The 17,922-nt window shown below is 41.0% G+C and overlaps 1 protein-coding gene across 6 annotated transcripts in view; it reads right to left on the reverse strand.

Moving 5' to 3' along the window:
* PHKA2 (phosphorylase kinase regulatory subunit alpha 2) overlaps positions 1-17,922 on the reverse strand; it is a 74,030-nt gene that overhangs the window by 42,688 nt on the left and 13,420 nt on the right. For 5 of the 6 annotated variants that reach the window (XM_056861880.1, XM_056861882.1, XM_056861881.1 and 2 more), the window contains exons 6-19: positions 17,590-17,670; positions 15,437-15,535; positions 14,856-15,002; positions 14,719-14,772; positions 13,123-13,245; positions 11,710-11,805; positions 10,413-10,520; positions 10,101-10,179; positions 8,224-8,358; positions 6,607-6,716; positions 4,997-5,141; positions 3,101-3,179; positions 1,274-1,440; positions 357-530 (exon numbers count right to left, since the gene is read on the reverse strand). In XM_056861880.1, coding sequence (XP_056717858.1) covers positions 357-530; positions 1,274-1,440; positions 3,101-3,179; positions 4,997-5,141; positions 6,607-6,716; positions 8,224-8,358; positions 10,101-10,179; positions 10,413-10,520; positions 11,710-11,805; positions 13,123-13,245; positions 14,719-14,772; positions 14,856-15,002; positions 15,437-15,535; positions 17,590-17,670 — 1,597 coding nt within the window. The remainder of the gene's footprint in view (positions 1-356; positions 531-1,273; positions 1,441-3,100; positions 3,180-4,996; positions 5,142-6,606; positions 6,717-8,223; positions 8,359-10,100; positions 10,180-10,412; positions 10,521-11,709; positions 11,806-13,122; positions 13,246-14,718; positions 14,773-14,855; positions 15,003-15,436; positions 15,536-17,589; positions 17,671-17,922) is intronic. The other variant, XM_056861883.1, reaches the window with a different exon arrangement.

Raw genomic sequence — 17,922 nt, forward strand, 5'->3', positions numbered from 1 at the left:
CTTTGATTCCTCTGCCTGACTTGGTACATATGGTCATAATGTGCTGCTTCTTACTAACAACTACAATTACAGAAATTTGAAGCAAATTGGCCAATTTGTACATGCTGTCATATTGTCCATTTTGATCATACAAGTTAGCTACAGCAACAAGTTAATTGTATGATTACCGTAAAATGACACATTATTTTGTGGGCTTAATACCACAACTGTTCTGGGATTCCTCAGACCAACTTGTTACTTCCTTATAAGTTTGGGCCAACAGCTGTCAAATCATCTTTTTTCAAACAACAGAATTTGACATTTATGGGCATTCCATTTGTGAAAAGACAGAAATGTAAAATGCTGTAAAAACTCACTTGGAATCTCCAAGCCCTTTGCCTTGGCCATGATTGACAGTATTTCTCTGGTGGAATGAGCAGCACTAAACACATGGGGTGAACTGGAGGCTTTTGAGATTGGAGGCAGATAGGATTTAAGAGCTGTGCTCTGCAATATACTGTGTATATACTGGTCCAGCTCATCTTGGAATTCTGTCAAAAGACATGCAAAGGAAAACAATTCAAAATTTTATCTAGGCAGAATCTAGAAAGATGTTATGTACTATCCAAGTGCAAAATAATCAAAATGGCTCAATATGCCTCCTACCCAAGTCCTTGGACAGCACTTGGAAAATGCCATAGCACATGCACTGTTTTATACTTTGCTTGCAGAAGGATCCAGGTGCAAAAGATCCAGGGTATCTCTGCTAATTCTACTTAAATGAAAGCAAGTACCAGGGCTCAGAAAGACCTTTGGGGGAAATACTGGAGTGCTACCGTCATCTGCAGAGGGCAATAGCAGACTAAATGAACCAACAATCTGATGGTGTAAGCCAAATTCATATGTTCACTTTCCCAGTTTCCCTTTCCTGAGTCTACTCTTATGAAATACCCTCTTGCAGCATGAGTCCAAGTACCTTGCCTCATACCTAGGTTTGCTAGCTCTGGGATGGTAAACACTTGGAGATTTGGGGGGTGGGTGGAGTTGAGTTTGGGGACCTCAGCAGGTTATAACAGAGCCAACTTGCCAAAGCTGCCTTTTTCACCACGGGAACTGATCTCAGTTATGGGGAGGTCAGTTGTACTACTGGGAGATCCCCAGGCCCTACCTGGAGGTTGGCAACCCTACTCATAACACAGGACTGTGTTGTGATGTGTTGACTTTGACAGTTTTGGATACAAATAGAAACAATACCATTTAAATGGGAAAAAAGTAAAAATGGAAAACGGATTACCTTTGTCACCAAAGTCTGTATAATCTTCTAGTTCATAGCCACTTTCAGGACTAGAATAGCCTTCATTCAAATCATCAAACAGTTTTCCATTACAACCTGGATCCAGGAAGCTTAGGTTTGTATAGAACGAAGTGGTAAGAAAATCTGAAAGTTTGCCCAACTTCACCCTGAAGAATCACATGGGGAAGAAGGGAGAAAAACAATATGTGTGTTTATTGTATAATACTAAAGACCACCATGGTCCACAGTTGCTAGTCAGCAGAAGGTGCTTCTGATTCTTATTGTTTATACAAATTCATGAAGGAAGGACTATTCCCATAATAGCCAAATGGCCTCACAAAGAGCATTCCTCTGATGATTACAGGGTGAAAGCAAACAACAGGGACAACTATCCCTAACATACCCAATGAGCTTCCCAGAGGCATCTAAAAGAGCACCGCTACAGAAAACCTGTCAGACTATACTCTGGTCCAGCAAGACAGTTCTTTGTTATTGCAACAATAGTATTTTGAAACTGAGAAGGGAAGCTTCAATTTCATGAATCACCAACACTTCTTCATTTTAGGTTAATCTACTTTGTGTCATCCCCATCTTCCCTGGGGCATCCCCAACTTCCTCAAGGTTTCTAAAAAAACACGAGCATGGTTTGACAGGGCTTCATAGAGAACACAAAGGAAGCTTCCTGACATGCACACCAACACCAAAACATACACCTGTATTTTAGTTATGTTACTGTCCCTTATTTACCCCCAAGCACAAAGTATATGCATGTGAAAAAATAATGCATGAGGCTACAGGGTAAACGTATGTGTTTCCTCAAGAATGCTATGCTACAGGCTTGAATCTTGCAGAATCTTAAAGGTCATTACCAGTGGGACTAAATATTTAAGGCCGGACCCAGCAGATCTGTTCTGCCAGTAGAGGTGCTTTTGTTCAACTTACGAACCTTCCCCTGATGCAAGGAGAGACCCATGCCTCAGGGTAGGAAACCACCACCACAAGCACAACCTCAGCAGGATCCACACAGTTCAGTAAGAACAGTTGTTGCTTAGGCTGACATTTTCTTGGTGCCTGCATCTGTGCTGTCAAACTGGGTTTCCAAGGAGGTGAGGAGGATCCCAACCTTGCACAGATTTTGGAGGCTCTGTAAAGTGGATCTTTTCCAATGTGCTTTGGTGGCCCATCATCATCATCGTTATCATTATCATTATTATTATTATTATGCCACATAATTCTGGTCCAGTTCCTTTTAAAACAGTTAAAAATCATCCATACAATATATAACATTTACAAAGATAAAAACCAGGTGCCAATTTGCGGGAGTATAGCAGAGACGGAGCAAGGAGGGGAGGCCAGCCAGATGGAAGACCGTCACTGTCCTCAACCATATGCCTGGTGGAACAACTCAGTTTTACAGGCCCTACGGAACTGCCCAGGGACAGAATGTCTCTGGCCATAATGGCATTCCACCAGGCCAGGGCCAGAGCCAAAAAGGAGGTTATGGTTTGCTTCCTTTTACTTATACTTTTGTAGATGTGACACAGTTTTTATTTTTTAATTTGAGGTAAGCCACGCTGTGTTCTGCTGATTGGGGAAAAAGCAGGATATTAATATATTAAATAAATTAATGAAATAAAAAATGCAACAACTGGCTTAATTAGAAAAAGCTTTATTGAGCTGCAAACTGTTATCTGTATTTCTCAAACTGACTGAAACAAACAGCATACATTCAATGCAGTTCAGTAGTGCTGTTGTTTTCTCCTCTTCTTGACGAGCTTAAATAAACTAAAAGAAATAATGTAATGTTGTATAAGTGAAAGTTTGTACCTAGCTCCTCCAAAGTATCCATCCCCAAGTTTTCGTACGGTGGCAAGAATTGCTGGATCAATGTCAGAACCATCATTAACTAAAAAGAAAGAAAATGAATTCATATCTTAGCAATAACTTTATTTATAAACTCAACTGAAAATATCTTGAAATGGGAATTTTAAAAAAAATCACCTAATTTGAACTGACTGCTGGTTTGAATTTTCTGTTTATGTAGGCTAAAGATGGATAGAGGGAAAAGCAAGACCCCTAGAATTCAACAGAATGTACCTCTAAAGAAAAATGCAAAGGATATGTCTGTACATCATAAAGGGGTATTTTGCGTTAACCCTTATGTAAACATCATTTTTGTCTAGTTTGTCCAATTTTAGAATTAAATCTATTAAGTGGTGGTTGTTCATTACAAGAATAATATGAGGATTCCTGCATTTTGTACCTTCAGTCTGATTTAATGCAATCCCTTGCACTATGCAAGCTAAAGGTTTCCATAGAAGCCTCAGCAACTGAGTGCATCAGAAGAACACACTGGATTTAATGAGATCCCTGTGGGGATCTGCTGCTGTAGAGACTTTTGTAAGCATCATTATAAAGTGGACAATTATGCCATATAAAATGTTATTTATCCATTCAGATTTCAAAGTATCTTTCACAGCAATGTACTTTTCCATCGAAACACAAAAAACCTTCTTTAAAATGTAATAACAGAATCTGTACTTGAGTACTGCAGAGTTCTAGAGTGCTACAAAAAGCCTTTTAAAGCCAAGCTAATACCCAGTTCTTAAAGAAAATAAAACTCATTATTATACTCAAAATTATAGATGAAAAAGCAAATTGGTCTGTAGCAGCAAAACAAAATGGGAGTCCAGCACTTTACAGACCAACAGAATTTATTCGATGTACGTTTTTGTGAATCAAACTCAACCCACAAGGTTAATACTCATCACAGAATTGATATTCAACATATTCAAACTCATACTCCACCACCAACTTTCTGTGGTGAACACATACGCATCAACATTATGGAGGTATACTTCCTGCATATGATTCTCAGAGTTCTGACTCACAAAAGCTTGTGCTGGAATAAATTCTGTTGGTCGTCACCGGACTCATCTTGAAAAGTGGTTGTGCCGGCATAGGCCAAGGGCCGGCCGGTGCCCGCAGTCCTCAGACGTGCGGGAGGTATCTAGCCTCTTTCAGAACAGGTGACGAAGGTTATGCTGTCTACTGAGGTCAAAAGTCGGAGGCGTCGTCAAAGCAGGCAGGAGTCAACAGCCGGAGAGATTAATCATGAGCGGTAGCTGGAACACAGAGAAACTGCACGATTGCTTCCGCAAAGTGAAAGCACGCCTGAACTGCCTTTATCAGTCAGTGCACTTCCAGGTTAGGCTTCATCCTGAAACGACTCAGCACCAGTTCTCTGTCTGCTTAGCCTCTCCAAGCCAGCACTTCTCCTTCTACCTTGCAGAACCACACGCTGCCGAGTCCTGATACACCTATCAGGTTCAGGTGAGCTTGGAGGGCTGCCATTCTCAGCTTCCACTGCAGGGACTGGGGGAAGAGTAGCTTGTCTCCCTGCCTAGCTGTGGTTCCTGCTGAGTTGTTTCTGGCTCCTGTGCTACTGGCTGCAATGGAGGTACTGAGGGCCCAGAGGCAACCTGTTCCTCCACTTCAGCTTCAGAGTCCTCCAAGTCCTCAGCTCCCAAGGCAGGGCCCATGACAGTAAATAATAATTTATTAAATAATTTATTAAAATAGCAATTTATTTCTCCATCCTTTAATAGACGGTGTATGAGAAACAAAAAAGAAAACACCGTTATTGAGAACAGCACAAATTCAGAAGCTTAACTAGAACAAAGCTGTAGTGTTTAGTTTGTTTAAGTAATCAAGGTTACTGACTGAGCATCGTGTTGGTAATTGGAAATGTAAGAGTTGGCCTCCCAGTCATCCTCCAGCAGGAGGTAAGATAAGCCAGTTCTGTTCGAAGCATCTCCACAACCATCCGATTGTCTAAGGCCAAATAGAAGTGATGCTGATCTGTAAACTGAAAGGCAAAGAAAACTGTTATGCATCTACTTCTCGACAGAAGGCCTTAACTTAAACACACAGTGCATGCAAGGCCAGTGTAACATTACAGTTTCAAGGGTCATTCTGATGCACGTTATACAGCACAGGATGAAATTACTTGTCCACAAAGCTAAATTGCCAATGCCAACCACACAAGTGTGTGAGAAAATACAAGAAGAATTTCTGGATACTTCTTCCCAGAACAGATACCTCAAGCATTAAGAGTGCAATCCAACAAAGAGTTAAGCATGCCTAAATCCATTAATTTCGGAGAGCTTACACATGTGCTCAGCTGTGTCCAGACATTTATCCTGGAATGGCAATGGTGCAAGAGTGGGCCTGGTCTCCTCCCTGTCACCATTCAGGCAGCCTCCAGTGTGAACCAGGTCCTTCATGTGAGCTCTTCATTGCAAAGGAGGCCTGGTTTGTGCAAAGCTAACCCCTCAAAAAACAAACTAGGTCTCATGACTGAATGCTCATGGATGTGAGGGTGATCTGGCTGTGACATTGATCGCAGGTTGATTCAGCTGATCTGGCTGGCTAGGGGGGTGCCCCCTCCCTCCCTCCCCGCTCCGTGTGTGTCCCTCCCGAAGCCGCGCGCTCGGTGGACTATTCCAGATGGAAGGAGTGTACTGTTCTCTGGTCAAGGGTATACGACTGAGTGCTCACATAGTTCACAAGGCAATTTTTTTGAATGTTCGGTGGGAGGGGCATGCACACACCCTCTATACCGCACTGTTTCAGCATTGCACTGCTTTACATATGAGCCATGGCTCTATGTTGCACTGCAGATGAGCTTTGCGTCATCATTTTTGAACTGCAGCGTGATTAATGAATGAAGAGAGGCTGATGTCTCTAGCCCACTGAAAGCAAATTATTATAACATTCAGTTGGAATATTTTATTTATTGAAGCCACTGCAAGGCAATTTTCTCTGTTAGAAATTTAGGGTACTCCAAAAGGCATATAGAGGGGGGAAAAAAGGGAAAAAAACAATTTCTATACATTCAGTATCAACATTTTTGATCTTTCATACAACTCTTATGAAGTTATTTCTCAAAACCTTTGGGTGGTTGCACCTAAGAACAGCTGGAATTAGAGTCTCAACTGAACTAATTAACAGAAAATGTAATAGCTTCATTATGCTTTCAAGCTTTGCTGGGGCTATATTGATCTTCTAATTAGCCTTCAGGAAAGGAATGTCCAGCAATGGCTCGCTGCCCAATTTCTAGCCTGTGCCATTAGCAAGGGTAAGTTTTCCTTCATGGGGAGAAGATGACCTTATCAGTGTTCCTGTTTTATGATCAACCAGTTGTATAAAGAGCTAAAACAAAGTACAAATTTTTATCAGCTCTGCCTACAGGAGAAGGCCATGTGAAAAGCAAGCATATTACTAACAATCAGCAAACCAGGAATTTTTTTTTGTTTGCTTAACAAACTCACCTGAGGAGTAAAAGTAAATATTTGATTTCTTATAACATAAAGCTTAGATGTTCCCAGGACACCAATATGTCGGTAAGGTCTCCCACTCAATTTCATGTGTTTATTGCGGCCTGTTAAAACAAATAAAAAAGTGAAAATTAATTTCCACTCATACATGGCATACAACATGAAATTACAAAACATTTTTCCATCAAAAGAAAATATCAAAGCCACTAATATATCACATTTCTAAAAACATTTTATCATTTCTTTATAAGCCAGTTGTTTGTCCAGGGAGAGTCGGTCTGGCTACAACGGCTCAGTTCAGACATTACGCAAAACCATGGTTTAATTAAGCTAACTATTATTAGTGTCGATTGGTTGTGAACCACTCCAGTCACTACGGTTAGTTAGGGTAAATCAAATGTGGATGTGAAAACATGACTGAAGTTGATTTATTAGCCATAGTTAATCTTAACTATGATTTTACATAACTATGGCATCCTGGGCACCGTCCTCACCATAATGCAGGCTGGAATACCTGTCAGGGGGTGGAGGAAAGAGTGGAGGCAGTGAACCCAGGCGGCTGTCAACACCAATCAGGATTTGAATGACCACGTGCGAGCTGAACCCTGGATTCACAAAGTTACCATAGTTAAAATAAACCTTGCTTTCAAATTCTGCCCAGACTTGGCCAATATTAATATTAATCCACTTGGAATTATGATATTGGCTTTCTTGTGTGTTTTTAAGCATCTTTGCACAATACTATCATTGTAAAATATATTTTTTTAATTTGGAGTTGGCCTTTGTAGAATCCTAAAACAAGGTAACTTTTGGTCAGACTTTTTGTCTGCTGGTTACAGCCTGTGAGGAGTTCAGAGGAGAGTGGCATTCAACACACATGATGTTAGAACAAGTACTATTTCCCCTCTACTAACTCGGTTGAAGCATGTGAACTATTTTTCAGGCTTTACAGAGTTAGGCCTGATTAAATACTTACTTGAAAGGAGGCTTCAGTATCTTATGTAATGGCAAAATTTTGTTATCTGGCTATTAAGAAGAGAATCACTTTAACAAGAAAGATAGTGGGTTAACAATTACACATATATAGGTTCACACAATTTATTCATAGCAGGTACATATTTATCCTTAGGCTTTTTAACTAATCAGGGTCTGTATTTAGCTCATGGTAGCATACAATTCTTTTATTGTGGAAGATTGATTGAATTTTATATTTGTGCTGGTCTTTGACCATAACAATAAATATCCACATGGAATTCCAAAGCACAGAGTGAGCTTCTGTGTGTGTAGCTGTTGCTCAGCTCTCCTCCATGAGCCAGTACCATCAAGTCGCAAACATGATGCATAGAGGCCACATTCTCTGTCAAAGAGCATGGAGGCTCATATGCTTTTTCAGAGGAAGACCTATAGAACTGTGAGGTGTGCTAACCATTTCAGAACAAAATCAGTTTACTCTTTGATTCACTGTTAAAACATGCTCATATTCCCTATAATTATGATGCAAAATGCCACACAAGTTTAAAACTGCTGAAGTAAATAACAGGAAAAGAGAGGGAAATGAGGGCAAAAGTGAGAGAAGCAATTTAAGATTTGATCATTCATTGCAGCACATACCAAGCTTGGCATACAGGTGGCTCAGGATCCGTGCTGGCTGCATCCTAACCGGATTAATGTCCGCCACACTCTGAACATTGATTCCATGATGTCTCAACAGTTTCTTAATTTCATTGGATTCTGCTAGGATAGTTACTGTACAAGAGTCCCAAAAATAGAAAAATAAAAAAATGGTTGGTTGTTTTAAGCAGAATTACTTTCTAGGAAATACAGTGCTATGCAAGCATCTTCCAGTAAAAAAATTTTTTTGTGTGTGGTTTGCCTAAAGTAAGCAAGCTGTTTATTTAGCTATCATATTTATAATCTAGCCTGAGATATTAGAAGGTATGCAGTTGTTTCCTCCAAATATTTTGTTATAGTTTAACAGCAGGTAGTGTAGAAGACAAGACAAAAGGCTACCCAACATGTGAAAACAGCAATAACATTTATTTAAAAGGGGAACGTACTGATCTGCATTAAGCAATGTAATACTTATAAGACCCAATAGGCACAACATGAAATAGCCAGGAGACTGGACCATTGGTTCCTCTTCCTCTTTTCTTCCCAGTTATTGTTACCCTACCCTCATCAAGCTAAAGCTGTTAATGGCTAAGGCATGGTTCACATGTGCAGGGGAACAAGGCGGCAGAACACTGAGGAAGAAGAATGGTCTGCACCACTTTAGGCCGCAGGTGGGGGAATCGCATCTGGAATGCTCCCTTTGTTAAGAACCCCCTACAACTGTAAGCAAAGTGAGGAGAGGGAACTGTTTTACCTATCTGCTGCATTAATTTTCTACCTGTATACGTTTTTTAATTCAAATATTCAGCATTGGAAACCACCCCTGCCCATCTGAAGTGGTACACACACTCTACCAGCTTAACTTCCTCTCTGTGTGAATCAGACCCAAGTTTCAGTGAAGCTAACATAACGTGTTAGTTCTACCTTTAGCTAGACTGGAACCCATCTGTACCTCCAATAGAAAGCTCATTCAAACACGAATGCAGGCATGCAGAACAAGAAGTTTTCAATAAACCTTTTTGACCTAATGTCTTAAGTTTGATTTTGATACACAGAGACAGTTATGAGTGAGCGAGTCCCCCACAACATGTATTTTACAAATAGTGCAATCCACAAATGCATTCTTTAAAAACTACCTTGGGGGACTTTGGCTTGTTAACACAGCCTCACTATGGGAAAAGAACTACCAAGATCCTGTACAAATCCCTTTACCATCACTGTGGCTTCAACCCCATCCATGCTAAACCCAAAATTGTCATTTTTAATTATGTTGATGCAAATGACTTTTCGTGGTTTCTTGGAGTAAGAAAGGTGGTATATCAGTACTGAAAATTAGTTAAAGGAACAATTCCAATATTAATTTAAAAGGAAAACAAAGTTAAGCACAGAACAGAACCACCAGCATGATTTATTTATTTACTTTATTTGTAGTCCACCTTTCTTGCTGAGACTCAAAGCACATTACAGCCTATAGAACAGGGCAATCAAACAGCATAAAACAACTGATAAAACAATTCTAACAGAATTAGAAAGCAATGTAAGGAACTAATTTCCTGAGGCACTACACCTTCGAAGGTGAAACATTCGACACTGCTGATCCCCTAATACCTGAAGGAATCCTGATGCACAAACAGAGCTGCAGTAAGCCCAGGAAGCTCATTGCTGTCAGAGCCAGTTCACAGGGCACAGAAGGCAACAAATGCACACACAGACCCCATGCCACTGCGGGGGGTCTTCTTGGAGTATGCATCAGATTTCCAACATGTGCATGACTTTCTCTGGATGGAGACTTTTTATTTTAGTTGCTCCCCTATCTGCCCTTTATCTTTCTCTAACATTTACAGGACTAAAAAGTACACACAAAAATAATCACTAACCTTGAACTACAACATCAGGCTTAAAAGAAGTTGAAAACCTCCTATTTAAAGGATCGATTTCTCCAGCAGCCAAAAAACCCTTGTACGGAGAAAAGGGGGAAAAGACAGAGAGGAATCAGACCAAGAGTCAAAGGCCACAATACTGCCCCTGGCAGTGGCAAGCAGCAGACAAGCACAGAAATATAAATTTCGTGTTGGTCCCAGGGCAGATAAACGTAACATTATCTAATTCTAATGTCTACAGCTGATACAAACAGGATAAGTATAATGAAGACGGTCACAAGTGCACTTTGCAGGCAATACACAGATTACCTCTGCTAGGAGGGCACTGAGGGTGTATAATGATTGACCCCAGAGATGAGGCAGCTTCCCAGCTGGAACACGGTCCACTGTGTGAGGATTCTCATACTCTTCATTCACCTGACAAATGAAACAAAGAATGAAGACTGATTCTTCAACACTTCCCTGGCTGCTGAATGTGTGACCCAACTCCACAGCAAAGCATTCTGTTTATGGGGATATGAATTTATAGTTAAAACGGTAGGGCTAGATCTTTGATGGCCCATTCACAAGTTCTTCAGATGACACATGTAGATAGGAGCTGGCCCCGCCTCCTCAAGGATACTAGAATGCAGGACACATGCGCACAAACTCATGTACAAACATGCATAATGTACAAACATGCATACAGTTTTCATTCCCATTATTTAAAATAATGCTGTTTTAAATGTTTCCAATTGCAGTCTGTACGTATGTCAGAGTCATGCCCGTGTTCTAGCAACTGCATATAGGCAAGGGTAGGGCAAGGCCACATTTTGTTTACACGCACTGGCTTTTACCTACATGCATCTTCTCTCTACAGATATTGCTGAAAAGGGCTATATATGCCAATCATCATTTGACATTGCAGTCATTCTGTGTGACCCAGTATGGCTCTTACAAGTAATCTGATTTCTGTTAGGTTATGATGGGCTGACCAGTGGTCTCGACCACGTAAGACTAGACAGCTACAACACAGGCTGCACCTTTAAACACATGAAAGGCTCATAGTAAGCAGGGAATGGAAATATGCCGTATACTGGACTTCAGGTAACGGACTTCCAATTTTACAGCCAATCTTTGAAATCTGCTTTTAGAGTTCTTCCAAACTGCAAAACCAGCTTGCTCCAAACTGCATAAGTGGCTACTGTTTTTAAAAGTCTTATGGTGCCTGTGTTTAAAATATACTGGCCTGGCTACAAAACTCTCAGTCAACACTAAACCCTCTTTTTGGTGAGATTAAGAACACCCAGGAAGTAAGGCTGGGACAACCTCAACAAGGGCCGTCCAGTGAGCTCGGTGGCCAGGCATGATCGCCATTGTGGACATCTTCTCATTTTTCCCTTTGTGAAGAGTAGAGGTTATTTCCTTATTGCCTCTCTGCAAATCTCTCTCTTCCTCTTATGCTTGCTTATTTATCACAATCTTTACCTTGATGTGTCTTGAGGTTACAGCACCTTATAAAACCAAAAGCTATAAACAACTGACAATGTGTGGTTTGAAAGGACACAGGTTCGCTATAACCACAGACGAGGGCACTGTTTGGGGCATGTTCAAGCTTAAAAAGTACCTTATCTGGAGGCACCGCATACAGTTCTGGCATCAGAAGAATCCCATTTTTCTTTCTTATTAGTATCCCCTCCAAAGCTTCTCTGTACTCTTGCACCTGGAGAGCACAAAACAAGTACTGCAATTTCATGCTCGCATATAATTAAAAAGATAAAGTTCTATGCAGTAGGGGAAATCATTGCCTTAAACTGAATCCTAGAGCCAGCCTCCTATATTAAGTCTTGCCATTTGAAAAATGGTCATCCATTAAACCACTGCAACATTTATAACCATTTAGACTAGAACATAAAGACCTATGCTTCTTTATTTCCATTATCTTCAGTGAATGTTTAGAGCCTGATGCTATGCTTTGCTATGAAAAGCACAGGGATGGGCATAGAGCACTCAGCATTGGTGCAATGCTCACACTGGCACTGCTGCATCAGTGCAAACATGCCCTTATAGTCATATAGTGCATTTTGATCCAGCCCTTCCTTCAAAGAACCTGGGGTTGTGGACAAGGTTCCTCCTTTCCCTTTATCCTAATAACTATCCCTGAGGCAGTCTAGCATGACTAGTCCACAGTCACTTAGCGGGCTTCCTGGTGAGTGGAGATTTGAACCTGGGTCTCCCTGGGCCTAGTCTGGCACTCTAAACCCATCCACCACACTTGCTCTTTGTATGCAGTGTAGAAGTGCTGAGCTACAGACTTCAGGGGTATGTGGGAGGGAGGCACTGTCCCTATCAGCCACCTGTAAAAAAAAAGGTAAAGGTCCCCTGTGCAAGCACCGGGTCATTCCTGACCCATGGGGTGACGTCACATCCTGACATTTACTAGGCAGATTTTGTTTTATGGGGTGGTTTGCCAGTGCCTTCCCCAGTCATCTTCCCTTTACCCCCAGCAAGCTGGGTACTCATTTTACCGACCTCGGAAGGATGGAAGGCTGAGTCAACCTTGAGCCGGCTACCTGAAACCAACTTCTGTCAGGATCGACTCAGGTCGTGAGCAGAGCTTGGACTGCAGTACTGCAACTTACCACTCTGTGCCACGGGGCTCTTATCAGCCACCTGTACATACACACAATGCTGAGCTTTTAGAAGCAAACAGGAGCAGAGCTGGTCTAGCTCTGTTTTGCTTGCTTGCACAGTTGGTGCCATGGCATAAAACATCACAAAGGGAACATATGAAGCTGCCTCCTCCTCATTGAGTCCCCTGGACTATCTAATCTAGCACTGTCTACTGCAGCTGGCAGCCAGAGTACAATGGCATGATGCCTCTTCTCCTTTACTAAAGGAGGTACCCAAGGCAAGGTGGGGGGGAGGGGGGCATACAATCAGGCTGTTCATTTCCTCTTGCCCAAGCACTGCATCTTAGCAGTTTTACAGACAACTGCCACAATGCTCACCACAACTTCAGCCCTTTTTTTGTTCTTACCTGAATTCTGTCACCGTTAAACACACCATCGATTAGGAAATACGTCCAGAATATAGGCCACTCACATTCTATGTTCTCAAACAATTTGAGCTCAGCGGGATCATAGTGTAATCGACTTGGATCCTAGAAACCGAAAAAAGTTGTATGCTTCATTATTGCTATTTCACAGAAGCTGCACAGAACGAACTCCCCCTCTGTCTGTCATACTTGCATCCTGTCCCTCCTCCTGCGAGTTTAGGCTCTTGGCATATCCCACATACTGCTGTGCACAGCAGAAGGACTAACTGTACACTGAAACACAACCAATCCAGATATTATGTGCTCCCTTGGACCGATACAGAAATCCTGGTCCTTCAAACCATGGATAAGGGATGATCAGGGATGAGCCAGAGTCCATCAGGATGGACTTCCTAACTCCTCTTCTTCCTCCTTCCAAGGTGAGTCTCTCCTTTTGCTTGATCATGCAAACCATAGCTTGCTGTATAGCCCAATTGGAAATGTAACTGTTCACACAATTTGTGGTTTCAGTCCCCAGTTTGGAGTCAAACTATGGTTTGTCCATGCAACAGATTCCCCAGTTGTCATGTCTCACTTAGAGTTTGCTCACACAAAGAAGAAAGGAAGGGGTTGGAATACATGAGGAATGACTCTGGGAGGGGATTGTGTGAACCTGTGTCATGTTCCCGATCTTCCAAACCACTGTTCACGGGTTTAGGCTAATGACATCTGAACCAAGGTTTAGCCTTTGCCTTTTCAAAATGACTAACAAATGACATCTGCTTTTTTAGAGGATTAATAAATATTTCCTAATAACCTAGATTTGAACAATGCATTACATTACCATGAAATGTCATTATGACTAATATGATTGTGAGACGTTATGCTGCTTGTATAAGATTCACTGCTGTTGCTGTCAGTGAAGCAGCATTTGGATATAGATCAGCTAAAGACCTCAATGACCAGATTTCAGAATGGAAACTGAATTGGATCACTGATAGGTGAAGTCACTGGCTGACTTCCTGCTCGGGCTTCAGGGATTTAAAAAGGCTACACTCTGGTAAAGCTAAGATTTTTTTATGTCCCATTCATCAAAGGGAGTTAAATGCATTTCATTCTGGATTGATGGCAGGGCCAGTTCCAAGTTTTAGGGGACCCCAGGCAGAGAGCTCCCAGGGCATCCCTCCTCTGCTCACCACCAGGCCCTCCTTCCATCCCACCTACATGCCCCCACCTACTTCTGTGTCCTCTCCCACTGCCCATGCTCACAGCTGCCTACACACCTTTCCCCAGTAGCACTGGGCAATGCATGCAGCAGGAAGCATGGGCAGCGAAAAAGTGGCAAGTGAGTCTGCAGGGGGTGCTGGCAGCAGAGGGCCCTGCCAGAAACTTCAGGGTGGTCTGACTCTGGCCCTGCTTGATGGAACCTACAACTTATATAATGACAGTTATGAACACATCAGAATGTTTATTGTTCTTGGTTATATATCACTGTTTGCATGTTTGTTATCGTTTTTGTAGCTTTCTCAATTTTGCTCTCTGACAGGCAGCAAGGTGATATAGCAAACAATATGATCTTGAGAGTTGCAAAAGCAGGACCTCTCTTGGTGTTTTATAACCATCTCGAAGAAAACGACAGCAGCCATATCGTCCCTGTGAAGACAAACAGAACGACAACAAATTAATCCAAGAGTTTTTAGAAAAAGAAAAACAAAGAAAAAAAATTAAACTCTTACCTGGAGCTTGGTGATAATTTCATTTTTAGTTGCATTAACAACGTTCATGTCCTCTACAGCAAAGGCTGGATAAGAAATGATGGACAACAGACCAGCATCAATCTCTTTTGACGTGGATGCCCTCGGCAACATGGAGTATAGAATAGACTGAACAGAGTACACAGGCACCCCCACCAATGAAAAACAAGACAAAGCAAAGATAAAATAAAAAAAACAATTAGTTTATTTCAAAGTATTTTATTTGATACAGAAAGAATACCCTGCTCATGCTCAAACTAAATTACAAACTATTTTCACAAGCCAGAGATCACTGTTTTTGTATACATCAATTGATGGTATTTTTTGCAACAGAACAAAGCCATAAACTGGCAATAATGCCAGGGATTTCCCATCAACACCCATGGAATACTTATACTCATAGACTTTGCCTCCCATAGTTGAGAATTATATCCTACAGTATCTGAAGGTTAGTTGTAATCACCGTTTTCTTAAATATTTCAGATATGTTTAGTGTGAGCTTTAAAATGGTAAGTTCTGTTTTACAGCTACAGTGCCCTCACCAGAAAGAGACTCAGAGTTACCTGACAATGTTCAACTTCATCTGGAAGAACATGAATTACTGACTTGTGTCCTCCTCCAGCTCCAAAAAGGTCCAATTCATCAATTGCTTCCAATGCAGCCTTCAGAAACATACATATCTGTTCAGAATCTTGTCAACAACCTCAATAATGGAACTTTAAATTTAACAAATATTAAAGCAATTATTGGGGTGGATCCATCGGCACTTTTCTGAAGATGCAACTACTTCCATCCATGGAGTGTGACTTCCACAGCTCCTGCCTCCTACAATTCTCCAAAATAGCCCCCAAAATCCTGCTGCTGGGGGTCTCCTTTCCCTCAGGAGCAGGATTTCAGGATCCATTTTGGTCTGCCATGAAAGGGGGAAGCCAGAAAAGTTGTATTCCATGGTCAAAAACCCCTGCGCCCAGGGAAACATGCAATTGGATCCACCCCATTTAATCTCATTTCACCTCTTAATAAGCCAGTGAAACAGGGTGTTATCTTCACTTTTACAGACTGATTGCTGATGCTCACTGTCTGGACCTTACCATATTCTCTTGGAAGCAAGTGTCATGGCTATCAGTGGAACATACTTCCAAAGCAAGAGTGCTTAGGAATCAGCTGCTACTGTACAGCTCTTACTATATAAGTTTGCCCAAGGTTTGGCCTATTTCATGCATTTGTTGAGTGAAAGCTTCTTCCATAAGGTGGGGGCTCCCTGCAGCTGTTGCAACATATGCAAGCATTTCCCTGGACATGTTAGCCCTACCATATGGAAAAGCCTCAAGCCATAGGAAATTGTAGTACTGGCATGTCTGATAAACAGAATTTTAACTAGTCTCCTACTGTGAATAGCATAACCTTAGCTGATGGATAACAATGGCTTGAAAGAGCTTTGAATATTGATCTCATCACTGAAAAGGTAAATAATCAGACTCATTATAGCTTCTTTGTACTGGAATTTCTTCTTCATTCAGAGATTTCCTTTTAGTATTTAGGCCTTCAAAATCCTCTTAATACTATCAAGTCAGCAAAGTAAAATAAATACAGGTTGAAATAAATCACCATCAATAATCAATATAACATAAAATCATATCAATTAATAATTACTTATATTCTGAAACAGTTAAACACATACATCTACTGGTAACATCTAATGCATAATCCCAGTTTAAGCTTTTTTCTGACACTTCTGTTCCTACTTAGCTCCTGGGATCAATTTTTAGTGATAACATCACAGGCCACAGTTTTGAAATTTTCCCTATTTTAATCATTCTCCTTTCTCATTTCACACTGCTTTACCCCTTATTTATTTAATTTAGTTTTTCTTTAAAAAGCCCCAGAGCAGCTAACATATCTGTGGAATATATGGTACAACATCTTTGTAACTCTGATTACATATTCATTTTGTTGAGATCCTGTCTTAAAATATGAACTCCATATGTTACATTATATTCAATTTACAGATTTTGGCCCAGTTAAAAAAATTACACACTTTAGAGCAACACAGAAGCAGTTTTTGGTGCTGATTTCTAATTAGTACTGTCGTACTGGTGGAACAAAATGCCTTCGGTAGGTTCTACAGGCACAAGTAGTTAGAATCCTTCTGAAATATACATTATTGGTACAATTTAAAAGTACACTTTTTCAGCATTATCTGAAAAACTAAAACCTGAAGTGGCTATTCACTCTGGAAAGAGTTACCTTTTTGGTAACGAATGCAACCAAGACCTCATTAAATTCAACAGTTACACCCCCGCCCCCAATTCATTGCAACCTGAAGGCTGCAAATCTAAAAACAGTGCACTAGAAGCCAATACGACAGTCATCTTTGTAATAGATTTGTATTTAATGCATGGATGTAGTGAAGCAATCTGATATATTATATAGTGCATAATGTTCTGTCCATGACTTGGATCCAGTGCATGCAGAACAATGAATGAACTAAGAACAGTTGTGCTTGTGCAAGATCTTATACAACACCTAGCACTTTCCTTCCTACGTATTAAAGTTGCACAAGATCTTGCGCAAGTGGAAATACAATAAGTTTGACTTAGTGCAAGCAACTTCCATGGTCATTTTCTTGCCTTTCTGCCTGTGCAAGAGCTCTAGAGCAAGCAGAAATTTTTTGCTTCATCCAATCCTATATATAAAAAACATAATACATTCTCACTTTGGCCATTCCTACGGAACTTGCATTCAGTTCAGGGATGCCCTGATTGGTTTTATCACCACGTTCCCACATGCCATAGTCCTGAAACAAAAGAATGAGGAAAGCAGACAAACGTTTAAAACTAGGATCCAGAGTTATTCAAGAATTGCAGTAGACTGTCCCTGTGCTATTACAACTTGGGATGGCCAATATTTTCCATGAGCTTTTTCATAATTCCCTTGTCTTAATCTGAAGACTGCCAACTAATAACCCGTCACTTCAAGTGGTACTCTTTCCCACTTTTCCTGAACAGAAGTTTTAGATGCTAAGTCTGCCCCATCTTGTAACAGAAAT

The sequence above is a fragment of the Euleptes europaea genome, chromosome 16 (genome assembly GCF_029931775.1).
Source record: "Euleptes europaea isolate rEulEur1 chromosome 16, rEulEur1.hap1, whole genome shotgun sequence".
Classification (NCBI taxonomy): domain Eukaryota; kingdom Metazoa; phylum Chordata; class Lepidosauria; order Squamata; family Sphaerodactylidae; genus Euleptes; species Euleptes europaea.